Source organism: Parus major, chromosome 10 (genome assembly GCF_001522545.3).
Source record: "Parus major isolate Abel chromosome 10, Parus_major1.1, whole genome shotgun sequence".
NCBI classification, from domain to species: Eukaryota; Metazoa; Chordata; class Aves; order Passeriformes; family Paridae; genus Parus; species Parus major.
The window spans coordinates 370121-396092 of record NC_031779.1 but is presented as its reverse complement, the minus strand read 5'-3'; the positions used below and the strand labels follow the sequence as shown (position 1 = coordinate 396092).

The 25972-nt window shown below is 56.4% G+C and overlaps 1 protein-coding gene across 4 annotated transcripts; it reads left to right on the top strand.

The window, feature by feature from the left end:
- The first annotated feature begins 1207 nt into the window (after nt 1-1207).
- On the top strand, nt 1208-25051 carry RBPMS2 (RNA binding protein, mRNA processing factor 2). Of its 4 annotated transcripts, none has more exons than XR_001523626.3 (9): nt 5056-5191; nt 12690-12767; nt 13392-13430; nt 13893-13955; nt 14609-14759; nt 15351-15499; nt 18135-18297; nt 23481-23550; nt 23779-25051. XR_001523626.3 is itself a non-coding variant. In XM_015639408.3 (8 exons), exons 1-7 carry the CDS (start codon nt 1451-1453, stop codon nt 23541-23543), a joined length of 603 nt encoding a protein of 200 aa, XP_015494894.1. In that variant the 5' UTR covers nt 1208-1450; the 3' UTR covers nt 23544-23550; nt 23779-25051. The 4 variants fall into 4 exon arrangements, 2 of the variants coding, with proteins under 2 accessions (XP_015494894.1, XP_015494893.1); XR_004498884.1 differs by lacking the exon at nt 23779-25051 and adding an exon at nt 18632-18694; XM_015639408.3 differs by lacking the exons at nt 5056-5191; nt 18135-18297 and adding an exon at nt 1208-1510.
- Nucleotides 25052-25972: the final 921 nt, after the last annotated feature.

Sequence of the window (25972 nt, the reverse complement as noted above, 5' to 3'; positions counted from 1 at the left end):
GTTTCTCCTCTTCCACCTGGCCTCAGTGCTGGGGAAGCAGGACTGGCTGGGCACAAGAAATGCTGGTTAAGATAACAGGGCTCAGATCCCTGGACATCTCTCATTTGGCAGGTTGACCCAAGCTCTTGGGGTTTTACAGTTTTGCCTAGCAGAGGGACCAAGCTGGGGGGTGCTTTATGGAGGAATAGGCTGTGTACTGCATTTTTTCCTCATGTTATCCAGCCACAGGCTGTGCTTTAGGATATGGCCAATTGGGCACCCATGTGGGCAGGGAGAAAGGAAAGGAGATGGATAATGAGGGTGGTGAAGCCTTGGCTCAGGTTGCCCAGAAAAGTTGTGACTGGCCCATCCCTGGAAACGTCCAAGGCCAAGGTTGGATGGTGCTTTTAGCAACCTGGGATAGTGGAAGGTGTCCCTGTCCATGGCAGGGGGGTTAAATGAGATTAAATTTGAGGCCCCTTCCCATCTGCACCGCGCACAGATTCCATGATTCTGTGGCTGAACCCTGCTCCTCCTCCCAGGCGCAACAACAGAGCTTTGTGCGGGGCACACATGGATGTCCGTGAGGATGGTTGGGTTGCTCTGGCAGGAGGAACCAGGCTCTTGTCCCCAGGGGACCGGGGATGCTGTCGGGGCCGATCTGGGGCTGCTTTCCTGAGCTCTCAGGGCCACTGTCTCGGAGTTACAGGATCCCCGTCCTGAGATCTCAGCGCTGCTGTTCTTGGGGCTCGGGGCTCTCATCGGGGGTCACAGAGGTGCCGTCCGGGGGCTCTCGGAGCCCCGCGGGGCTGAGCCGTGTATCCCCGGCCCGGGGATGCGCGGAGGGAACGGCACGGCCCCGCCGCGAGATCGGAGCCCGGCGGGCCCTTTAAGAAAGTCGAAACCCGAAAGTTCATCAAAGTTGACAAAGTTTTTCATGGAAAGGAAGGGGAAAAAAAATTAAAATAACTCGAGCCCAACAACCAAAAAAACTAACTCCCCGCGGTCCCGGGGGGCCGGGCCGGGCCGGGATTGGCGGCGGCGGCGGCCGGGGGCGGCCCCGGGCGGGGCAGGCGGGCGGGTCCCGGCCCCGCTGCTCGATGCGCGGTGGCGGCACCGGGAGCGGCGGCTGGGGCTGGGGCGCGTCGGCCCCGCAGCTGCGGCTCGTTGCGCTCCGCTCGGCCCCGCTCCGCCCGGCCCGGCCCGGCCCTAAACTCGGCGGCTGGGGCTGGGGCGCGTCGGCCCCGCAGCTGCGGCTCGTTGCGCTCCGCTCGGCCCCGCTCCGCCCGGCCCGGCCCGGCCCTAAACAGCGGCGCCGTCCCGGGACGCCGTATGTGAGCCGGGAGGGCAGTGCCGCGCCGCCCCGCACCACCCCGCACCGCCCCCGTACACCGGCACCGCACCGGCACCCCGGCTCGGCCCCGCGGAGCTCCGGAGCAGCCGGCACCACCCCCCGCCCCAGCACCCCACCATGAGCAACCTCAACAAGGACACCGAGCACACCAACAGCGGCGGCACCGTCGAGGAGGAGGTGGGCGCCGGGCCGGGGCCGGGAGATAGAGCGGCGGGGAGCCGGGAGCCGGCACCGGGACACTGGAGTGCTTGGGACCGGGGACCGGGCTGGGGCTGCCTCGCGACGGCGGCGAAGAACTGGGAGCGGCGACGGGAGCAGGGACGGGGCGGCGGGGCTGGAGAGCCAGGGTGTCGGGGAACCGGGGCTGGGGTCTTGGGGATGGAGCAGAGCGGTGTCGGGGAACCGGGGCTGGGGTCTTGGGGACGGAGCAGAGCGGTGTCGGGGAACCGGGGCTGGGGTCTTGGGGATGGAGCAGAGCGGTGTCGGGGAACCGGGGCTGGGGTCTTGGGGATGGAGCAGAGCGGTGTCGGGGGACCGCGGCGCGTCGGGAAAGCCGGGAAGGAGCGCCGCGCCTCTGTTGGGGAATAGGGGAGCCGGTGTCGTCGGGGAACCGGGGCCCAGGTGCCGGGGCTGCTGCGGGCTGGAAAGCTGTGGCCAGGCTGTGGGAGCCAGAGTACGGAGATGTTTGGGAGCAGTCCCTGGGCTGTCCCGAGGAGGGGCTGGGGCCGGGCAGGGCGAGTCCCCTGCTCAGCACAGCGTCCCTGTAGCCCTGTGGGGCAGAGGACTGGCAGGTTCCCCTTTCCATGCGGCGCAGCCGGTGCCTGTGGGCATGGGGTCCTGATGCCAAGACCCTGTAGCTGGAGGATTCCTGGATCCAGCACTGTTCTACTCGTGTGGGCTGCAAGGGAAACACTTGGACAATAGTGGAGGAGCCCTTGCCCTGCTCTGCGAATGCTGGCAGCCTGGCTGGGGCTGGAGGACTGTGAGCTGACCTGCCGGCAGCCCCTTCCCGCAGGTGCCAAGCCAACCAGAGCCTGGATGCTGCTGGATTTAGGGCTGGGAAGGCTAGTAAGGGTCGGCTGTCTGTAGCCACAAGCCAGAGGTTGCAGCCCTCCACATCTGAACTTTGGCTGTTGGAGCCATTGGCCGCCGTCATCGCTGCACTCCTGGAGCAGGTATTGGCACAGTGGGTTACTACTGCCCTCCATCTTGGAGAGGGCTCTGGAAAACGCCTGGCCTTGGAAGCGTTTTGCTGCAGTCCTCCGCGCCTGGCCCTCAGGACTGGGGAGGTGCTCAGTCCCCTCCCCTTGCTGTCCTCCGTGCGCTCGCGCCGCCGCAACATGGCGCCCGGCTTGCCTCAGCAGCCAGCGGGGCCCTGTGGGCCTGTGCGCCGGCTGACCTGGGGCTGTCGTGTCCCCTGGGCCGCGGCCCCGGCGAGGGGAACCCGAGTAATGGGCTGGAATGGATTGGCAGGTGGTGGTTGTAGCAGTTCTGTCCTCAGCGTGGAGCAGGGCACGGCTGATGGGATGATGCAATGGGATGTGGATGCCGCTGGAGGGATGTCCCGGCGTCACTGGGTGGCACTGGCTTGGGTGGGCTGAGTGCCAGAGCACCTGGGGCCTTGTGCTGCTCCTGGTGGAGGGAGCTTTGCTACCTGGGGGTTTTGCAGGCTGTGCATGCGCATGGAGAAGGCTCCATGTGGCTCTTTAATCCAATTATTCACTGGCCTGCAAAGCTCCCTGAGCTTGATGCCACTCAGTGCATCCCATCCCAGTGGTGTTGCTCCAGCTGGGCTGGTGCCTCAGAGGTGGTGGTTGGGTGAGGTCCCAGTGCTGGGGGAGAGCCGGTCTGTTCCCCACTGCCTGGTGGTTGTTTGGCAAAGCTGGGGCATTTCAGGAGCCTGGAAACCATCACCCTCTGGAGAGGCTGATCCTCCCACGAGTGGAGCTTGATGGCTAGAAAACTGAGTTAAGGATGGGATCCCTGGGGAGTGGGCAGGGGTTGGACAAAAGGGGCTCCTGCTCTCCACTGTGCAGCCTCGGGGAGGGGCACGGGCTGTCCACCGTGCAGGATGGTCTGTGGCCTCGCTGGGCCTGTCTGTCACCCTGTACCCAGGGCTGCTGCAAGAGACATGCCACCTTGGTTAGGCTGGGACTGGTGGGAGGGATAATGTCCCAGTCCCTGGTGGGATTGCTGTTGGAAAGTCCTTTCCCCACCAGAATCCAACAGAAATAATGCTGTGGGTGCTGAGCACAGTTTGGGCTCCATGGCCTGCTCTGAACGCTGGTTTTTCCAGTACCGCCTGGCTGAGCAGGAGCTGCAGAGGCTAATGGAGGCATAAGGAGTGACCTTTGTGTTCAGGATCCCAGCATGGTCTGGGGGCCTAAATTCTTGCCCCGAAGCTCCCCTTGATACAGAGTGACAAATACGCTCAGTGCAAAGAGGAGTCCTTCAGTCCCACCGTATGCAGGAGGGTGTGCTGGAATATTTTCCCACACTGCACGGATAACGCCGCCAGATCCTGGCGTTGCAGACACTCCTCCATCCCCCCCACCATGTGCCTCCTTCACTGCCTCCCCGAGCGTCTGCAGAAGGGCCCTGGGCGCCCCAGATGCAGCGGGGCGAAGCTCCCAAATTCAGCCTTTCCCTTTATCTTATCTGGGAGCCCCTGGATCTCGCAGCCGCTTCCTGGCTGGTGACATGCGGAGGACAGGAATGCCTCTCGCTCCTCTCGAGGTCGTTAACGGGAATGTTAAACAAACAGGGCCTAATGTCAGTCCCTGCTGTTCCTCACCAGACACCTCCCCAAACGGGATCCCTCCCCACTTGCTGCTATCTTCTGTTTAATTTTCCAGGCAGCCGCCAATCTGCATGGCCACATCTCTCCTGGCAGTCCCGAGGGGTGGTGTGGGACAGGCAGCTGCCTAGGTGCTGCACTCCCACCCCTGTGGCAGGCAGAGCTTTTTCTGGCAGCTGGAGGAGCTCCCATGCTTCCCCTGGACACTGTGTACTGTAGCAGTAAAACCCTGTGTGTTCACCCTGCTCTCTGGAGTGCCTGATGTAGACATGTTGGTTCCACTCTTGAAATTAGTCCTCGCTCTCCTGGGAAGTTGTAGGTCTGCTGGAGCTTGTTGTGTAGATGCCCAAACCAGCAGGTGAAGTCTGTGGTGATCTTGTGTGTCCTCTTGGCTGGTCTGGAGGGCCTGTTTGCAGCTCCATGGGTGGTGGCTGCTGCTCTTGAGGCAGAGCTTGGGGGTCCTGGACTGCTGAAAGTGGAGTGTTAAATGTGAGGTTGTGCTGGGAGAGCCCGGGTGAGGACCTGGCTAAACTCTGCCGAAGAGGATCATCCTAGGAAGAAATAATTCCATGTGATAGGGTGAAGCCCTGGCACAGGTTGCACAGAGCCACAGCTGTGACTGTCCCATCCATGGAAGTGTTCAAGGCCAGGTTGGACAGGGTTTGGAGCAACATGGGCTGGTGGAAGGTGTCGCTGCCCGTGCAGACATGGTCTTTAAGGTTCCTTTTAAACCAAACCATTTTGTGATTCTGTGATCTTCCCAATTGGTCCATGGAGGGCTATGGGTTAGAAAACTGTGTTGTAGAGGCAGAAGGCTCTTGGCTTCCAGACAACCTCCTCAGTAGCAAGTCCTCCATGCCTTTTTCCTTAGCTGATGCGCTCCAGGGCTGCTGGAACTGCCTGGAAATGCTGCTGGTGAGCGGGCTGTGTTATGTGCTGAATGTCTGTAGCACTTCATGGACTGGTGCCAGGCATCTCTTGACTTCTGTAATCTCTGCTTGAGTGGACCTAGATACCTCGTGCATGTGTGGATTCCACCTCTACAGCTGCAAACAAGTAAGGTTAGTGTAAGTTCTGGAATCAGATGACCCCTCTGATGCTGCTCTTCACTATGAGGAACATGAAGGTGTAGTAGTTACGGTCCCCACTCGCTAATTCTCGTCCCTTGGCCTGGCTGAAGCAGGATGGTGCCTCAGAGCTGTTTTCATGCATCCTAAAAGTCCCCCAAGTGTTGGCTGCAGCTTTCTGTCAGTGACAGATTGTTGGCTGAGCAGACAGCCTGGAGTCACCATGCACACAGGGGTTCTGGGAACTGATGTGTTCCCAGACATCCTCTTGGTCTTGAGTTGAGCACTGAGTTGCTCTGACAAGGAGGAGCGATGTGGGAATCCCCCCATTATCTCCTCATGTCGTGGTGCCTATGAATACCCTCTGAAGGAGCTTCCATCTCCTCTCTCACTCTTTCAAATCTAAGTTTCTTAGACACATCCCAACTCAACTAGTCCCTGTGATGGGGTAACATCTTTCTCCTGCTACCTGGGCTATTAAATGAGACCCAGCTTCAGAAATGAGTCTTCCTCCTTTGCTAATTGGAGGAGCTGCTGAGCAGGACCTTCCCTTCTTAGCCTCAGAATTAATGGGTTTTTGGTTGTGCCTGTGGAAGTTAGGAAGGGCCAAACTCAATGGTTCCCTTACTAGGTCTCTGCTTTGCCCTCACCAAAATCAAAGGATGCCCTTTGATATGTCTGGGAGGTAGCTGAGAGCAGTTCAGGCTTTGCTGTCCTTCCTCATAGCTCTGCTTGAGGATCTGGCACTGTGAGAATTCAAGGGTGACTCTTGCTGGAGCTAATGTGGAAGGTTGTGGAGTGAAAGATCCTTTGAGTCTGCTGGTCTTGGCCATGCCAGATTCTGGAGACTTTGCTGCTTGGATGACAGAGAAATGAGCAGTGCTGCTGCCTGTTCTGGAGCTCTGTCTGCAATAAAGGCTTCAACTTGAAGCTCCACTGTGGCATGGCTGTGGAAGTGAGGTGGTTTGACCTCACTACAATACTCGGTATTTTCTTTCAGCATGTGGGATAGTGGAAACCGAGTTCCTGCTGTGTGCCTGGCCCTGTGAAGGGATCTGATGAGGGGCAGGGCAGTGGGGGGCAGCTCTGGCACTGGAGCTGCTGAGCCTGGCCCACACTGAGGTGTGATCCTGAGCCAGCCCAGCACTTCTGATGAGGAGGGACTAGTGGCACCAGGGGACCCTGCCCTTGACCCAGCAGAAGTGGGTGCCACAGGCTTGGCAAGGATTATCTGGCCACTGTCCTGTAGGATCATGGTGTACTGAGGGCCCAGTGGGCGGTCTTACCCTTGTGGAGGTTCCCCAGCCCTGCTGCACAGCCCAGGAGAAGCTGTGGAAATGTTTGTCCTCCCAGTCTGGGATGATGCCTTCCCTCCTGTGCTGCAGTGGTGACAGGTTCTTGCACTGCTGTGGGGTCAGGAGCTGTTGGCCTGGGCATGTGTGTCCTTCCCATCTACTTCCAGGGACAGGGGGCCTCCGTCTCTCTCAATGTGTAACAGCCCTGGCTTACCTGTAGCAATGGCCCAAAGAGCAGCATGAGCCATGGATTGGGAAAGAGCAGCCACAGGGCACGTTATGGGCTCGGGTTGGCACTTCTGGTCCATATTTTGGTAGCACAGCCCTTCCCTGCTGTCTAGTGGTGCTGTCTTGCTAAGATTTGGACTGATGCAGTGTTGGCTTAGTCCTGTGAGTGATTGTCATCCTCCCAGTGTCCCTAAAGGTTGTTTGGGCTGTGTTGGGGGTGACACTGCAGTAACTGCTGTGGGCTTCCAGCTCTCCATCCCCTGGGTTTTATGGAGCACTTGCTTGTTGGGCTGTGGAGGTGCCTGACATGCTGCATGAGGCTGAGGCATGCCTATTGGTGTGCTGCCCCAAACTGGAGTGATTTGAGGAGAGATTGCTCTGTCTCTGGATGTGTCCTGGGAGGCACAGCACTGTGAAGTGCCCAGGAATCATTGTGTGGTGGGGTGAAGCACATACAGGAGTACTCACTGAGAAAGATCAGAGGTGAGAACATTTCTGGTGAGGATCCTGCTTCCAGCCCCTTGTCTCCTGCCAGTCTTTGCCCTGGGGAGGAACTTGTTTCACCACTGTCTTCTGCCAGGAGAAAAGGTGCCTGGCTGTGGGCTGGAAAAGTTGGTCCATAGCAGGTAAAGTCTGTGGCTCCAGCTCATGGGGACAGGTGCCTGCAGGTCCCCAACACCAGAGAGTGGCAGGTGAGGGTGTCTGGAGCCCAGGGCTTAGCGTGGTGGCTGGGTAGGGTCAGTGGGGATGCGAGTGTCCTTCAGCATGTTGGCTGTGGCACTTGTGCCTGTCCCCTCTGGCTCAGTGGACCTCTTGGCAAGGTGAAAGGCAACCTGAGGGTGTTCAGCCAGCTCCCAGGGGAGCTGCCCTGTCAGACAGTAATCTCTTGGGAATTATGGGGCAGACCTTTCCAGATGTTACATCAGCTCTGAGCCTCTGTTGTGGTCCAAGCCCATCTGGGTGCTGTCCTTGCACGAATTTGTGAGATGCTGCAGACGCAGGTGATGGCACTTGATAGCAGGAGGAAGCATCCATGGCAAAGTCACACCCGCAGTGCTTCCTCTGCCAGGGCCAAGGTCTATTCTTGGGTGCCTGGTCTAATCAGCTTCCATGTGCTTCCTGCTCTCCCGCAGTGGGGCTGGTGCTTCCCCCTGGTCGGAGTGTCTTCCTCCGCTGACCGCAGGGGTGGCTGAGCCCCGCTGACATCCCCCATCCCCTGCCCGGGTCCTTGCCAGCAGAACCCGGCTCTTGCCTCCTCCCCCCGATTGCTAGAGGGGAAACCGAGGCATGGAGTAGCGAAGAAGCCAGCTGCAAGCCCCTTCTGTCGGGGTTCTTGTGGTGTGGATGCTGCCCTCGTACAGAGCACACATCTCTCTCCCCGTTTTCAACCCCCTTGTGCTTGCTGGGACTCGGTGCTGAGGACCAGAGCAGCCCTGGCTTGCAGTGGCAGAGCTCTGCAGCCCCAGGGCCTGTGTGGGAGCCCGAGAGGAGGATCCTGTCCTATTTTGCATCCCTGCCGCTGGAGTCCGTGCGCTCCCCTCTCCTGCTGTGCAGTTCGCCGCCCCGTTCCTCTCCCGTGCCCTGGAAATGCCGGCTCCGGGGGCAGCCTCGCTGCATTCCAGCGCTCCCACGTCGGGTGGCCCTGGCCGCATGGCAGGGGACAGCCCCGGCGCTCTGTGTCCCCCTCCGGCCTCCCTGGTGGCCCCGGAGATGGTCTCCAGTGGAAAAGCTGTGCTCCACATCCCTGAGAGTGCCTTTGGGGTGCTGTGGCACAGCTCGTCTCTGTCCCCTGCGGGATGGCATAGGGCTGCTGGCACAGGGGGAAGGCTGGCTGGACGTATGGGTGTGAACTAGTGGGAAATGGCTCTTTTCTAGGAAAAACCAGCGTGCGACCGGGGTGGCTTCCTGGAGAGGGGGAATGTCCGACGGCACAGTGTGGGGGAGGCATTAGAACACATTGCTGCCGTTCCTGTGCTCAGGTGTCTCTGAGCCACCGCTGGGAAAGCCTTGTGTGCTGTCGGTGCTGGATGCAGGACCAGGCCAGTTCTGGGGGGCTGGAGCAGCCCAAGCTGTGCTGGGGGTGATGTGGTTAAAATCTCTCCAAAGGGGAGGACTGGCCCTGCTGGCTCCGGGAGGGGATTCAGAGCAATCCTCTGACAGAAAATCCCCGAGCACTGCAGCCTCGAGGGGTGGGTACCAGTGCCCTTGCAGCAGACACTTCTGACATAACTTGACCCTTTTTGGGCTGCAGGGCTGCTCAGAACTCCCTTTTGAGAGCTCTTACTCCAAAGCAGCCGTGGCCAGGAGCTGTGGGAGCTGTGCTGGTCTCCTGGCAGTGCTGGGGCTATGCTAGAACAAAGTGCTGCTGCCTGGCTCTCCTGCAGCCTTGGTGTGAAGCTCCTGGCTGTGCTGGCCCAAGATGTGTCTCTTTGGGGAGATGTAGCTGTGTAAGGACTGGCACTGAAAACTTGAGGGCTAAATGGTTTGTCCATGTTCCTCCCTCCCCCTGCGTGAGAAGCTGTGCTGGGGATCCTCCCTCTCTAAGAGATGGCCTAAATGGTCTTGTCCCTCCTGGCATGAATCCTGTTTTCCATGGCTCTCCTCCATCTCTGTCAGGTGTTTGGACTGGGGACATCCCAGAGGGGAGGGATGGGGAAGGAAGAGTGTTTTCTGCAGGGCCTGCAGCAGTGTGACTCTGCTGGGCTATCTGTAGGTGAGAGCTGCTCCTTGCCCTGCTTTCCCCCATCCCCATGTGTCCAGTTCAGCTCAGTCCTGGCTGGGATGTGACTGCTCTCACCTGGCATCTCTCTTCGAGTGGCTGGCAGCAGGGCCTAAGAATGAGCAGAAGAACATGGTATTCCTGGAGATCTGCTCCTGCTGGATGTCTGGACATGTAGTTTGGCCCAGGCAACTCCTGATGCAGCTCTGGATGGATATTTTTGATGGTGTTTTTGTTTGTTTTGTTTTCTTGGTTTTTGTCTTGTGACTTTTCCAGATGCACTGTGGGGAGGCTGGGTTTGGTGTTTGGTGGCAGGGACTTGAAGCAGGGCATATTTTAGCAGAAGCTAGCCTGTCATGGCATGTTGAGTTTAAGGGCTGGATGCCTGGATTTGTCAGCCCTGGGTGGTACTACTGGGCTGTCAAAGCCTGCAGGGCTTGGGCTGACTGGAGGGTTCTGGTGGGGTTAATCCACTGCAAGATTCTTGTCTGGATCCTGTTGCCCTCATCTACAGTTTCCTCTCTTTGGGAGCAGAAGAGGCTGGACCAGGTTGCCCCCAGTGCACAAGAGGCTCAGACTGGTGAGCTGCCTCCTGCTTTTCTCCTGTGGGGTAACCTGAATCTCCTTTGCTTTATGCCTGGTGTTGGAAGTGAGCTCCCTTCTGGCTTAGCTCACTCTGTCCCTTGAAAATATTGCTCAGGTCTTTCACCAGCCTCAGCCTCCCTTCAGTGAATAACCTGGTCTCCCTCTTTCCTTACCCTTCTCTAGATCACTTACGGATGTGTTGAATTGCAGAGATCTTAATGTAAAAGCAGCTGCTTGGTCTTGTTGCTTCCAGCAAGCTCTTCTGAGCAGGGACTTCCTTCGTTTGTCTTGAGAGCCTCTTTGGAGAGGCTGGCTGGTGGCATTTGGAATTGTCCAGGCGTTGGAGCAATGGTAGCCCTTGATGGGTGCTGTGGTTTGGCTTTCCCATGCCTTCTCAGTGCTGTGGATGATGACAAGCAGGACTTGGAGGCCAAGGGCAACTTCTGGCCAGCGAGAGAAGATTTCTTGCTCCTGTCCTTGGCGGCAACTGATGGGGCTGGCACTGAGAGCCTGTTACCTCTGACAAAAAGCTTTTCTGGGTGCCTGCCTTGCTCTGTTCAGGCTGATGGGAAGGCTCCAGCTCTGGCTCCCCCCTCCCTGAGCCACCACACATCTTCCATCCTGTCACGCCTGTCGCAAGGACTTACCAAGTGATGCATCACGGGGCCATTTAGAGACCCAACAGGGATGCAGATTTCTGTCTGCTTGGAAGAAAAATCCATTCTGGGGGCTGAGCACACTTGGATCCTGAAATATTGAAAAGGGACAGTGCTTTCACATGGCTGAGGCACATGTGTGCCACGACACTTTGCAGTCCTCCCCTGCAAGAGATGGCTGTGGGTCTTCTGGGAGTGCACTGCAGGCGCTCTGTCGAGCTCATGCTGAAGTGCAAGTGCAGAGCTCTTTGAGGCAGCCAGCAAGCTGACAAACAGTGGCACTGTACCCTCTTCCCAGGCATGGGGTGGCCTTGGAGAACCAGATGTGGGGTGGTATGGCTGGGGAGCCTGTCAGACCGAGCCTGGGCTTGGAAAATGTTCCTGGAGTGCTCCACGTGGCGTCCTGCTTCCCAGACAGGGCAAAGCAAGAGTGTGTGGTTGAAGGGTCAGGGGAGAGGATGGAAAGGGTGCTCTGCTTCTGCTCCTGAGATGTGCTGGGCCAGAGAAGGGCTCCTTACACTAGTCTAGTGGGGGACAGTGGCAGTCCTTGGTCTCAGCATGCACAAGAGAGCACCCCAAGCCTTTCACAGTCACTATCTATCCTGGGAGGCTTTACCCTGGGAAGGGCATTTGTCTGCCTTGGCAGGACTGTCCTGGGCACAGGAGCTCAAGGAGGTGAGTTTTCATCTGTAAGAGAAATTTCCCTGTGTGGAGGAGTCTCTAGCTGGCTGCCCCTAAAGAATTACAGAGGCAGGGACTCCTATGTTTGCAGGTCTGTCTCCTGCCCAGGAGCAGGGCAAGCGTATGCTGCTTAGTTTGGTGGTGAAAGTGGTTTTGAATGCAGCCCACTCTGTCTGGGGAAGGTGAAATGGCTGAGCAAAACAAAAAATGTGGGAGCAGAGCCTTTCTGCCCTGCAAATGGAATGGGAGGTCACTCTGTGCTGGAAGCAGGCCAGGGGATGAGTTCTGCCTTGGAGCTCCTGCTCCTTGTTAATAATGACAAGTGTCTTCATGACCTTGGTTGTGCATAACTTCCCTTTCCAGCTCTGTGCTGGTTTACAAGAGGTCTCTGCTGCTTCATCATGCTGCTTCCTTTGGAAATAGTCTGCCAGCCAGTGTGCAGGGAGAACATGCTCATGGCTGTTGAGCAGAGTTGTCCCAGGCCACGAGCCTTCAGCACTTTCTCCTTCCTGGTTATTCAAGTGAACTATTATCTATTATTTTAATGGATTATCTATTGAAATCCTCCCCTGGCACTGTATTTTTTGCTCTGACATACATGAGTGTGTTTGGACTTGGTCCATGAGTTGAACAGCCTGGGAAGAGCAGATGCCTACGGGGGTTTGCCCAGCAGAGCTGCTCTTGGCTGGGCAGAACAGAATAACTGCTCTGAGAGTGGGTTTGAGAGCAACTTCTGAAGGGTCTGAGTGTGCTGGGGAGGAGCTGGGATGGACCCAAAAATCTTCCTTCAGTGACATTCTGGGGCTGTTGCAGAAGTCAAAAGCTATGAGTGGGGCAGTGAGCAGGGCAGTTCTCCAAAGTGAGGGCAGTCTTTGAATTGGTGATGGAATTAAAGTGCCAGGGTAGGTTGAGGAGAGGAGATCTATTATGTGTTCTGTAGAAAGATCTGGAGAGAACTGGGATTTGTACTGGTCCCTTGTGGACCTTTGGGATATGTCAAACTTAGTTTTTGTGGCAGTGTGTGATCTTTTCCAGTTCAGCCATCAGGATCCTGTCAGGCTGTGGGGTTGGTGTTCCATGCCTTGATCAACCAGGCCATAATGCCAGGGACTGAATTTTTGTAAAGGCCTCAATCCTTTGAGGTGGGCACCACAGGGCTAGGTGTGTTTTATCCTGGACAATGCTCCTCTAATGCAGGGATGGGTTAAATGGACCTTTGATGCAAGGTGAACTGTTCTTACTGCACTTAATTGTCTGAGCTGTGCTCTGTGCTCCTTCTTTGGCACCGAACATCTCCTTTTGGTATAGCTGGCTGGCCTCTCCCCTAGGTACGGACGCTGTTTGTCAGCGGCCTTCCTGTGGATATCAAACCCAGAGAGCTCTACCTTCTCTTCCGACCATTCAAGGTAAGAAGGCCTTCACATCTGGATTTTGGAGGGACAGATGTTGTTTTGGGGATGGCCTGGCAGCAAAGGTCTGTCAGGGGAAGTAGGGATGAGAATGGAACCTAAAGCCAGCACGGGATCCCATGACTTGTGCTCAACTGGGAGCCTCCAGTTGCAGCCTGCCATTGGAATTGTGCTGTCTCTAAGCTTGACAAGACCTGCTTGGTCAGCCCTGCTGCTCAACTGGACAAGCCCTTCCTTGGGGACATGTCCTCATGCCCCAGACTCTCCATCCCACTCTAATGACCACCTAGGCTGTCTCTGGGGAAGTCTGCGCTCCTTGTAGCACAGGGAGGGTGCTCTGCTTTCTCTAGGCACTAGCCAGGGCAGGGGCTCATCTTCAGCTGGATGAAGAGCTAGAAAATGGGAATACCTTCCCAAAGGGCCAGGATGGAATAGCTAAAATACTTGCTCTGCCCCCAGTCTTCTCTACTGGTGGAAAAGAAGTGTCTCTGTTTCTGCTGCGGCCCCTGCCCTGTGGAGGGCTTGGTGCTACAGGAACTCCTGGAGCTGTGGTATTGTGTCTTTTTTGTAGCATGGCCTCTTCAGGAGCCTGACACTGACTTGCTTTCTTGTCTCCTGCAGGGTTATGAGGGGTCACTGATCAAGCTGACTTCAAAGCAGGTACCTCCTTCCAGCCTGTGTATTTTTGGCTTTTGCTAGCAAACTGGATGTGCCAGAAGGGGAGAGGGGAAAAAAATCCCATGTCACTGTGTGGGCCAGCACCAGTTACACAGCGGGGTACTACTAACCCAACATGTTCTGAGTGTCTCCATGTCTTCTCTTGCTGCCCTGGGTGAGACCCGAGGCTTCAGCCTCAAACCTTGTGCTGCCATCAGCCTTCCCCACTGCCGTGCTGCTTGAGGCAGGGGTACCCATGCTGGTACCCCCTGTCCCCACATGTGAGAATGCCACACGATTTGTGGTGGGAGCAGATGCAGACCAGGAATCTTGGGCCAGTGACCCAAGCTCCTGTTGCAGCTTAGGGTGGTCTCTTCTGCTGGTTGTCTGGGGCAGAGGGGGTGGCAGGGCAGCTTGAGGAGCTGGAATAATCTCCCAAACTGAAATCAGTGTTGTTTCTTTTAGCCAGTGGGTTTTGTGACCTTTGACAGCCGGGCTGGTGCTGAAGCAGCGAAGAACGCCTTGAATGTGAGTACCCAAAGTACTGAGGGGCTGAAGGGGCTGGGTCCATGCCTTGCTGGACCCAGAGCTGAGGGCAGAGAAAGGGCAGGGTCTACCAGCTGTGCCCTGGACTAGGGAGGTGCTCCTGCAGCATCCCACCAGGGAAGCAGGAGAGCTGTTCAAGGCTGACATCAGCCTGGGAAAATGGATGCAAGCTGTCTCCATGTAGTTTTTGACCACTGGAAGACAGCTCTGAGGGTCTCTTAAGGTGTGGGGACCTGCTGTGACTCAATAAAATATCTTGAGACTTGTCAACACAGAAAGGACATCCAAAATGATCCCCATCCTGCAGGAGTGACCTGCAGACATGGCTCTGCTGTGCTGTAGAGCTTGCCTTGGGCTCCTAGTGCCTCTGCTCAGGCTGGCAGGAGTGCAGTGGCGCCGCAGGTGGGAGCTCCCACACAGATGGGGGTTGTTACAACTCCAGTATGTCCAGCTGGACGTAAAAATAAAAGCACACGGGAACCTGAGTGTTGCAGTGAGCTGACAAAAATCTGGGCATGTGACTGCGGTGTGGTGGCCTTGGGTCCTTAGCTGGGCTTTGCTCCATGAACAGCCACAGCCTGTGCTTGGACTGGAGCTTCACCTCTGAGAAACTCCTGTGCTCTCTCCTGTGCCAGGGCATCCGCTTTGACCCTGAGAACCCCCAGACCTTGCGGTTAGAATTCGCTAAAGCCAACACAAAGATGGCCAAGAGCAAGCTGATGGCCACACCGAACCCCACCAATATCCACCCTGCACTGGGCGCACATTTCATTGCACGGGACCCCTGTGAGTATGCTGGGAGGGGTTTGGAGGGCATGGCTCCAACCTGAGGGGTGCCCAACTCTGTGAATGCTGCCACAGTGGAAAGGAACCCAGACCCACCTCTGCTCTGCCAGGGGCAGGGAGGCCAGCAGGATGTTGGAGCCACAGGAAAACAACAGGCCTCTGGCCAACACAGAACTGTTTAGACATGACAGTTGGATTTGGTAGCTCAAGTGGCACCAAAAATCTTTTAAAGCATGCCTAATTGTAAAGCATAAAGGATGAGTCCTGTGCCCTCACCCTCAATGTAGCCTGGTGAGGCTTATGGGGTGACCTGTGATGTGGCTCTGAGCCCCCTGTCCTGCATCCTGTGGCACCACCCCTCTGCTGCTTGTGTGGATCAGTCTGTCCAAAGCCCACGTGTGGGGCTGTAATGCAACACTTTCCTGACAAGGCCGGGAGGCCAGAGGAGCAGCTGTGCCCACAGATCTTGAACCTCATCAAGATGGCAGTGCAGAGCTTTAGCCTGGGGTGGAGGATGCGGGGCCTGTTCCCAGAGCAGGCTGTTGGGGCAGCCCCTGGGACGCTGTCCCCTTGTCTCCTTGCCCTGCCTAGATGACCTGACTGGAGCGGCTCTGATCCCAGCGTCCCCGGAGGCGTGGGCTCCCTACCCGCTGTACACCACGGAGCTGACCCCTGCCATCCCCCACGCTGCCTTCACCTACCCGGCAGCTGCTGCTGCAGCCGCCGCTCTTCACGCTCAGGTGAGTCCCTCCCCACCTCCCGTGGTGCCGGGGCTGGGCCCTCCCATCTCCCCTCCACGGCTCCCATTGCCAGGGCTCCGCTTGGCCGCCTCCGGCCTGGCCTCCCTGCACCTCGGCTCCCGGGCAGAGCCCACTGCTGGGTGCTCACTTCTGGCCCTGTAGGTCCAGCCTGCTTTCCCATGAGGGGCAGGCAGGTGGGAGGTGGTCAGGGCTCAGTTTCTGGCTGGTCCTGCTGCTCCCCATGGCCAGGGGAGCTGGGAGGAAACACTTCCAGCCAGGAGGTGACTATTTCAGCTATGAAATGTCATCCCAAGTCACAGCGAGAGCAACGGGCTGAGCTCCGTGCTGAACCGAGGGGCTCAGCTGGGACCCCGTGGGCCGAATGACTCAAACACTTCCAAATCTGGAGGAGGATGTCCTGCAAGAGATGAGTGACTAGAGCCTTGCCCAGAGTGAGGAGCTGTGATGGAACAGGGTGTTAGCCACCCTCTGTACAGGCTAGTGAGCAGAATCCCTCCGTGTATGAGCCTCTGGAAGTGCAGGTGGTGGTGAAACCAGCTGCCTGGTGTCCCAAGGCTTGCTGGCTGACAGCTGAGGATGTAAGGATGCCTGTACTGCTCTGACACAGATGCTTTAATGTACAGAGACCACATAAACCTCAAAACCATGAACATGCAAAAGGAAAATCAAAACAGAGTAGCAGTGTCCTAATTCCAAGTTAAGGTGCTTGGTTTGAAGCACTTGTCCAGGAGAAGCTGGAACCCCTGTCCCTGCCCTGCTCAGTGTGACCAGCCAGCTGTGCTCTGCCTGCTTCTGTCTCTGCTCCCGTAAGTGGTGCCATGGGAGACTGGGGCAGTGGGACCGAGCGTTGGGGCTTAACCTCTGCTCTCTGCCCTGCCAGGCAGGGTGTTGACTCCTACTCTTCCCTGCCTAAATGGAGAGGAAGAGGAGCTTTGTCCTCTCACCTTGCTGTCCTGGCTGGTAGTGAGCTATGTGGGCCCTTGGGCATCCTGTTGCTTCCTGCAAGCTTTGTGATGGTAACTGCCCAGCTTTAAGCCAAGCTTGCTTCCCAAATGCCATGTGGAGTGGATGCTGGCTCTCCCATCCTCTGTCCTGCCCCTCTCACACCTGCAGACCTCTCCTGCTTCTGCCCTTCTACAGGTGAGCTGTTGTTGGGCTGAAGCTCCTGGGGGCTTGGGAGAAGTACATTGGGGTTCAGGACAGGAAGAACCCTGGAATATTCTTTCAAGGACCTCCAGAACCAGGCTGATTCTTCACTGTGAACGTTGTGCTTGCTGGTGTTTTCCAAAAGTTGGTAGTGGTGCCCACAACTGCAGGACTGTGCTGTGCTCCTCAGTGGCCCAGGAGAGAGGTGTCTTCCTGCCCCTTGTGTTTGTAGGATGGTGGTCAAGGCTGAATTGTCCCTGAAAGGGAGGGCCAGGAAAAATCAACCCCTCTGGCCTGTCTGAGGTGGTTGGGGGAGGTGAAACTTTTACTGCAGTTTCTTCCAGGATGGTCATTGTTGAGTGTAGAGGGACCCTGAGTGTGAGGGTTAGACACCAAAACTTTATGGTGCAAAGCTGGGGAGAAAACTCTGCTCTTGTAGAGAGGCGGGTATTAAGGAGGCCTCCATCTACATCTTTCCCTCTGGGGTCTTAGTTCCTGCCTTCCAGCTGGTGAGCTGCTGGTTTCCAAAGAGGTTGTTTGGCCTCACCATAAGACCCTGAGGAGCTCCCTGTGTAGGCAGAGCTCCCTGCCCAGGGAGGCCCATGGGTGGTGGTGGCCTCTAAGCTTTAGGGAGTCGGTGCAGCCCCTCCAGGCTGTGGCTGGACCCAGCTCTTTTCCATAGAGGCTGTCGGGCAGTCCCAGCCACTCCTGGCTGTGCTGAGCCGGTGCTGACCCCGCAGGGCCATGTCCTGGCACAGGATATGTTACCAATAAAATTTAGTGGGGTTAAACATTACTTGTGCTGGCAGCTCTGTGCTGGAGCCCTGTCCCTTGCAGAGCTGAGGGTGGAGGGCAAGAGGGAGATGGCTTTTGCTCACAAACTGGGCTAAAAGCTGTGCCCTTAGTCCCTCTGTGCTGAGCCCTCTGCCCTCACTGGGAGGGGCTGGCTCACTATGTTGTGGGCTTGTGGGTTATTCCACAGAGCACTCACAGTTCCTCCTGGTGGACTGGAGGGCATCCATGGGGATGGCCAGAGCTGTAGCAGCTCCACAGTGATCAGCCTTGAGGCAGGCAAGAATTAGGAGGATGTAGCTAAAGCAAGATCTTGTCGAAAGAGATTTAAACCTGAAGGGCTCATCTTCTTGCAGTGCTGAGTTCAGCAAGGGGGAGAGGAGGTGGCCTGGCCACCTGAAGAGCTGCCCAGAGGGCTGGCAGGAGGCATGAGGGGCAGGAGGTGCTGAGAGGCTGGCCTGGCCTCGGGAGCCCTTGGTAAGCCACTCCCAGCTGACGGCTGCTGCTCCTGGCACGTCCATGCCTTGGTGATGCTCCAGGCAGGTACCAGGCTGCTGTAGCTGTGACTGTAGCCTGACCCTGCCCCACTGGGGACTCTGCTGACTTTAAGATTGTCCCATCTGCCTTCCCTCCCTCCCTCCCACCGTCTCTCAAATCCCTCCTTTGATGTCCCTAGTGAACTCCAGCCATGATGCCAGCGCAGGCTAGCCCTGAAGCTCAGAGCTGTCCCTGGAGATGGGACGCCCTAGTGATGCCTTATTGCAGCTAGTGGAGTGGCTGTACTACAGCTCCATTCCTAGAAGTGTTAAGCATGATGGCAGCCACGTCTGGAAAGACTGGTAAGGTAACCATCTCTCCTCCAAGGTGCACTGTGGGATTTGCAAGCTTCTGCCCATCTCTGTAGCCCGTATTTCCTTGGCAATCCAGTGCATGGGCCTCACGCTACCCACCCACCAGAGCCTGGGGAATGAGATGCCAGGCCTTCTTTCTAACCCACATCTCCAACTTGGCAGCACATGACATGGCGCACACAGCATGGCACCATCTTACATCAGCTCCTCCCAGCTGAGCCAGGCTCGGCCAGGCCCTGCCGGTGGGAGGGGAGCAGCCCGGTTGAGCTGGGGCAGAGACCACCCTGCCACTCGGCCTGAAAGAAACCTGGTTTCTCCCCAGCCTTGACCCTTCGAGGGCAACCAGAAATACACCTTGACCTCACTCTGGCACACGGTGGGGGAGGTGAGTGACGTGGTAGTGATAGCACACGACTAAATTTTAGTGGGCACCTTAGACAACAGCACTTGCCGGTCACTTTGTTCCAGAATCGCATACCGGGACAGACCCTGCCCTTAATCGTGGGTCTAATCTCACCTCTTTCCTCTCTAGTAATGGAAACGGAGCCAGTTCCTACCTGGAGCTTGGCTTCTCTCTTGCAGCCTGAAATCACAGGCAGGACACAGGTTGTGTGAGCCGTAATGGAGGGAATCGGCAGCCTTGGGAGAGAGGGGTGTGGTGTAGGAGACTGGGAGCTTTGGACGAGGGAAGGGACTGGGGCTGGTTGGCAGGGGGATGGTTGATGTTTGACCAAAGGAAATGAGCCCTGGTTCATTCAGTTCTCCCTTCAGTGGTTCTGAGCAGACTTGTTCCTCTCTCTGTGGAAGTGATGATAAGAAGCGACCAAATATGGGGGCCCAGGTCTGCCCTTGCCCTTAGAAAACTGTGAGGTGCAGAGCTGGCCTTCTGGGAAGAGCTTGACACAGGCATGGAGACAGTGATACAGCTGGGCTTGCTCTGCTTGGTCCTGGTAGACAGGTGCATCCATTGCTGCTAGAATGGAGTTGGGCTGCATCGTGTCTCTGAGGTGGAACCGCTGGTTTTGGGGTGCCTCCAAATCAGGCTGTGAGTGGGCAGCAGGGGATGCCAGGGCTACCCACGCTTCTAGAGCTCTTTTGCAGAGACGCTTCCAGCTGTGGGTATGTTCTTCTGTCCCTAGTAACTTGTTGCCTGTTGGTGCTGTGGTGTAGGGCCTTAGCAGGATTATTTCTCTCTGGGTAAGCTCCATGCTTCCCAGAGATGTGAAGCCTCTTGTTCAAGACATTCATGGTTGTGGTTGCTTTCTAAACTTCAGTGGCTTGGTGGTGGCATAGCTGGCCAAGCAGCCCCAAGCCAGCAGTTCCCTCCTAGCCAGGGAGAAGCAGGCAGGATCCTCCAAGCAGAGGATGATCCTGAGTAGCTGTCCTTGCTTAGTGGTGGGTGAAAGGGACTGATACGCCATCAGAAGAGACTTGTGGCCAACAGTGCCTCTTCCTGGCTGCCTCAATCCAAAAGAAAGCAACACAACTTGCTGTAAAAGGGGAAATGCTTGTTGGCTGCAGTCTGAGAGAGGGTGTCTCTCCCTGAGCCGTAGGGGTAAAAGGCATTGGATTGATGGATGTATGCCCATTAAAATGTTCCTGAGCAAGAGGATGGATCAATGCCTCTCTTGTCCCACACACTCCTCCCCCTGGTGTGGGATGATGAGCTGATCCCCCAGCTCTCCCTCACCAGAGCTGCCTGGGGACATGCACACACTCGATCCCGCTGCATCTGGTTTTCCTGGTGGTGGGCTGAGCCGCTCTGGCCCCACACCTCGGGGTGCCCCACACCTCGGGGTGCCCCACAGCAGCACCCTGAGGGGCCCTTGAGCAGTGCCTGCTGCTGGGGTGGGCACGTGTCCAGCACACACCAGTGGGTGACGTGGTGCCTGTCCCTGCCTGCCTGGCTCACATTCCCAGGGACTGCATTTCCAGAAGGAGCAGAGCAGCTCTTGGAGAGCTCACAGCCCGTGACCCGCAGTGCTGCCTGCGAGGTGCTTGCCAGGCTGAGGATCTGAGGATCTCAGCAGCACCAATGAAGATGCTGCTCTGCACTTGAGCAGCTTGGCAGCAAGATGCAGCTCTTGGACGTGTTAATTGGATCCTGCCAGCTCCTGGGAGCACAAGGAGTGCTTTGTCCCTGCCTGCACCAAGAGCCTTTCTGGTCCCTGGGGCCCATTCCAGCTGTAGAGATAGATCACAACTCCAAGAGTTGCTGGGGCTGGCTGCAGACCTTGAGGTAACTAAGGAGGAAAGGCAGGTCCTCCCAGCCAAAGGTGGTCTGAGGAGGGACCTGTGTACTTGGGCCATCGCTTCCACTCTTTTCTTCTGAAGGACTTGCTCTCCATGACAATGGTGGACAGTGGGACACTTAAATTCTGAGGGCAATTGAGAGACAAAGGAGTTTTTGACAAGGAGAGTGAAGCACTGATGGGCTGTTTCTCTGCCCCATTCATAATTTCATTGTGATTTTTTAGGCAGCTGCTGGTGTTGTGCTGCAGAAAGGGAGAGGTTCCTGGCTTTTGGGAGGTGGCAGGCAGAGGCACCCATTTCTCCTCTCCAACTGTTTGCTGGGACAGATGTTGAAGGCATCAGCATGAGGATGCTGCAGTTGTCCAGCAGTGGCTGCCTCATCCCTGCGAGCAGGAGATGTTTTGGTGGTGTGACCAGGCTCCTTTCCAACTGTGAGCTAATGCCTCTCCAGAAACAACCATGTCTCTTCCAGTAAAAGCCTCTCTTGCTTTGCTTTCCTCACCCAGTACTGAACATCTCCATTAGTTCTCAGCTTCCTCCTTGATGGTTGTAGTATTTTGAGGGGTGTGAAGAGAAAACTGGCTTGGCAGGTGGCTGGAGAGCGTCCTCTTGGCTATCTGCTGCCTCTGATCCACTGCCCCCAGTGCTTTCTGCTGGCTTCAGAAGCATCCCCCCTGCTGAGCTCCTGCCTCATCCTATCTTCATCTTTCCTGTAGGCTGAAAGACCTGGCAGGTCATTCCCTCTGCCTGCCAGCATGTCAGAGCCTCGGGTTGTACCCAGGATTGTCACGTCTGTAGCAGCTCCTGTGGGGCTCCAGGAGCCCCTCTGAATGCAGAGCTGGGCTGGTGGTCTGTGGGGCCACAGTGGGTCAGGCTGGGGGGTTTGGTGTGTGAGCAGTGTAGACCTGCAGGAGGAAGGCAAGGAGGGGTGGTCATTGCAGTGATGGTTTATTAGCACCAGAGCTATGAACAGTGAATGTTCTAAGAGAAAACCAGGACTTCTGTTGGAAATGGAGGTGCTGAGGCTCTGCAGGTGGGCCAGGAGGTGGCTCCGAGGACAGGATCGATGGCCACCAGGCTGGGCCTGGCCCTGTGTAGCCTGGCTGTGCTGCTTGGCCGAGCCTGCGTGGGGTGGAGGCGGCTCTCAGGGTTAAGCACTTAGAGCCTTGTGAATGCAGGGGGAGTTTCCTGTTACTGCTGGACAGAAGGAAACTGCTTCCAGCTGTCGAGGGGAGGGGTGTGGAGTGGGAGACACTGGCTGGGGAGGACAGCTGCAGAGGAGATGTGGCTCTGCTGAGCAAGCAGCTCCTGGTGACAGGGCTTGGGGGGAGCAAGAAACCCCTGTCCTTGCTCTGGCAGCTGCTGTGGTGGCCCTGTAAGCTGTCAGTGATGCTGCTGCCCATTCCAAGCCTTCCTGGGTGGTGTCTGTGCACAGTGTGGTGGCCCTGACTGGGCAGCAGAGAAGTGAAAACACACTCTGTGTGGCACTTTGGTCCTGGTACTAGATGGGATCCCTCAAGGGAAGGAGCGTCTTGTTAAGGTCCACACCCTTGCTTGCCATGGTTGGACTGACTGGGATGGTGTGCCATGAAGTGAGGTATGGGGCCAGCTGGGAGCTGATTTAGTAGCACCCATTTGTCTTGTGAAGGTGTCTGGCAAGGGTCCAGCACACGATGGAGCCATGGTATGGTTTGAGTTGGAAGGGATCTTAGACCAGTCTCATTCCACCCTCATGCCATGTGCAGAGACATCTTCCACTAGACCAGGTTGTTCCAAGTCTTGTCCAAACTTGTTCTGAGCTGATGAAAGGCTCCTGTGAGGACAGAGCTCCTGCTGAGTGGCAAGGCTCATTTAGGAGCCCTCTCAAGGGCCACAGCTCATGGGCTGCAGTTCCTGGCATTGCAGCCCTCATGCCTGTGGGGGAAGAACGTGGCCACTGCAGGCAGCAGTGCCAAGGTTGTGGCCATTTGCTGCATGTCTCTGCACATCCTTGGGAGAGGAGCATCTAGCCAGGCTTGTTTGGGCCAGGGGACAGGTGTGCCAGGATGAATGTGACAAGGGGAATGGCTCGCATGGGGCTCCATGGGGCTCCAGGGGGTTTTCTGCCACTTTTCTCCCCATCTTAGGGCCAAGTCCATCATCGTGCTGGTTCCCAGAGCCCTGTACGTGCTGAGGCTGTGTTTCTCTCCTGGCAGCTGGAGAGGGAGGAGCAAGGGGTGCTGCTCCAGCAGCAGAACCAAGCTCCAGTTGCTGCTGCAGCTGCTGGATCCATGCTCAGTCAGGTGGCACAGGCTTGTCTTGTGCTGCTCTCAGGCGCTGCTGGTGCAGCTCAGCTGGACACACTGGCCATGCTGACTAAATGGGGTCAGCTGGATGTCTGAGGCAGTGGGGCTGGACACTGCCAGCTCAGTGTGTCTCCCAAGGGGCTGGAAAGGGTCTGTTCAGCTACTGTCCCTTGTTTGCTTGTTAGGTCCCAATCCAGCCCCTTCCTTGGCAAGGAGCAAGTCTGAGAAACAAGATGTGGCAGCAAGCACCTGCCAGGGAAGCCTCCCAGTCTTGCTTGCTCACAGCTCTGCCAAGTTCTTCCTGTGGTGTTGTTTGCCTGGAGCCACTCCTGGTAGCAGGGTTGGGGCTTGGAAAACGCCATGGGCATCTGCTGTAGTGGATGAGCCACTTCTTCCCCCATCCATGTCCTATAGAGGTTGTCTGGTTTTGGTGTGTAGTCTTGAGATGCCTCCTTTGGATGGCTGAGGGTGGAGCTATTCAAGTAGTATTAGAGCTCACCCTGGGGCCTTCTTTTCCATGCTGGAGACATCTTTTCTCCATGGACCTTGCACATGGCTTGAAGGAGATGAAGGCTTTTATTCTGGCTGAGGTAATTCTGGATCATGGACCTCTTCTGTGGCTTTCTTTTCCAGATGCGCTGGTATCCACCCTCTGAAGCTACCCAGCAAGGATGGAAGTCTCGTCAGTTTTGTTAGTTTGTTAGTAAGTAATTAATTACTCTTGGAGTCAGGTTTTTGTCTTGCTCTTCCTTGGACTCTTGGAGGGAGGAGGGAACGGGAGCTTGGGCTCAGCCCCACGAGGATGTAGTTGGGTTTCCTGGATGGGTGATGGGGGCAGGGACACCCCCATGCTCTGGGCTGGGGAGGGGCTGTGGGAGACGCTCGGGACGCGGGTCCAGCTGGCCCTGCTCACCGTGCTCCTCTCCTGCAGTGTCTCTTCTCGGCCTGTGTTCCTCCTCCCTGCCCTCCACAGAGGGATGTGCCAGGGATGATGGCTCCGACTCCTCTGGATTTGGTATGTGGCCAGCGGGCCCTGCGCCTGGCCCCACCACGCTGCCCCCGGGCCTGCCAGCACCCCTTTCCCTGGACTGTGAAGCCATTGTGGCCTCAGCCATGGGCTGTGCCTCCGTCCCTCTCTCCATCCATCCCTCCCCAGGCCATCCCCAGGACCTCCTCCCTGGCTGAGCTTTGCCACCTGGCTGCACTGAAACCCAGCTGGGGGGAAGGTCCTGGGCTTCCCCGGGCTCGCCCTGCCCCGGGGGCAGCTCGGCTGAAGGAATCGAAAGGCAAAGTGGGTTTTGCATGTTTTCTGGCATGAATTAAAACACTTAACTTGTGTCTGTGTGAGTGTAAGTTTGTTTGTTCTAGCGTTTGTGTAACCGTTAGCAACAGGTCTTGGCCCAGCGGATTGATCCATCAAGGTTTTCCTCTTACTTCGGTGAAGACTTGGTTTTGAGAAATACTAACTGTCCTTGTCTCACCCCTTTTCCCACCTCCATCCTCCCTTCCCCAGGATGACCAGAAAAATTTGAAAAATGCTTTTTTTTTTCTTTTTTTTCTTCTTTCTTTTTCTTTCCTTCTTTCTTTCTTTTTTTTTTTTTTTTTCTTTTTAAAGTACAATGCACTGGGTTTTTGTTCTCATCCATTCTGCTCGTTTTAAAGTCAGGGTTATTATATTATTTTTTTCCTTCTTCAGACTGCTATATATAGAACAGCTGTAAAATATCTAACCTCTTTTTTTTTCCCACATTCTTCTGATTGGAGAGCATCCAGTCTTGCCAAATAATCAGCCATCCTTATGGGAATACCGAACAAAAAAAAAAAGTATGAGTATTTTTGTACCATGTGTAATAAGGAAATATTTATGCATCATAAAGAATTTCTTGTGTGTTTGTGTGCAATTAATTATTATTATTATTATTAAAGAGAAATTGTAATCCTGTAAGATAAGTTAATGTTTAGTTAAAAGCTTGAAAAAGAAGGATTGTCTTCTGTACCAATGATTCAGTCAGGCATAGTAAACAAGAAATTGTGCAATTTTTGTTTTAGCATCTTATTGCTTGGTATTGAAGTGCTTTAAGTATTATCTGACCATGGCTGTCTCGCTTGTATTAAAAGATTTGAGAATAAGTTGCTCTATAATTGCTGATCCTATGAGAATGTGAAACTGGATAATATATGAAATGCAACAACAACAAAAAATACCCAGCGGCTGCTGTGACTTTTTCTGTGATCTTGGGTGTTTTCTTGTGGGAATGGTGTGGGATGGCTTCAGCCGCAGCCTGGTCCTGTTTCCCGTGCTGCAAGGATGCAGGCTGGTTTGGAATGCAGCTGAGGACCAGGAGCTGGGCTCTTCTCTACCCTGCTGGGAGAACTGGGCCGTGCTGGGAGTGGTGGTGGAGGCTGGAGGCCTCTGCGGGGGAAGCCCTGAACTCTTTTTGGGTGTTTTTGTCCCCCCCTTCCAGGCCAGCGTCTCCTCCGTGCCAGCAGTGCAGGAGATCTCCATAGAAGGGAAACGCTCTCCATGGCTGGAGCTTCTCCTTGTGCCTGCCCTGCTGCTGCTGCTGCCCGAACCTTTCCGTGCCCTTATCCGCTCCGGCAGCGCTGGGAACGGCGGTCCCGGCCCAGGGGCTGCTGTCCCGCTGGGAATGTCCGTGCAGGGGCCGGGGGCTCTCCCTGCTGTGCCCCAGGAGTCCCCATGGCCCGGATCGCTGACCCCTGCCTGGGGCACTCCGGAGCCCTCCCCCGCAGCGACCCGCCCCGGGGATCAGTGTTTTCCCTCTCCGCAGGGCTTCCAGGGCAGCGCTGAGCGAAATCAAGGGAAAAAAAAATTAGTAAAACAAAAAGGCAGGTCTAAAAATAGTTCCCCGTGCCTGGGAATGGACCGGAGCGAGCGCTGCTGCTCCGGGAAGTGACTCGCTGTGGGGCTGCGGGCTGCCCGCAGCACTGAGGGGCTGCCAGCCCCTTCCCGTGGGATCCCCCCGCCCGCCGCCCCGGCTCTTCCCTGCATCCCGGATCCCGCTCCAATCCCAACTCCAGCGCCCTGGCTCTTCCCTGCATCCCGGATCCCGCTCCAATCCCAGCTCCAGCGCCCTGGCTCTTCCCTGCATCCCGGATCCCGCTCC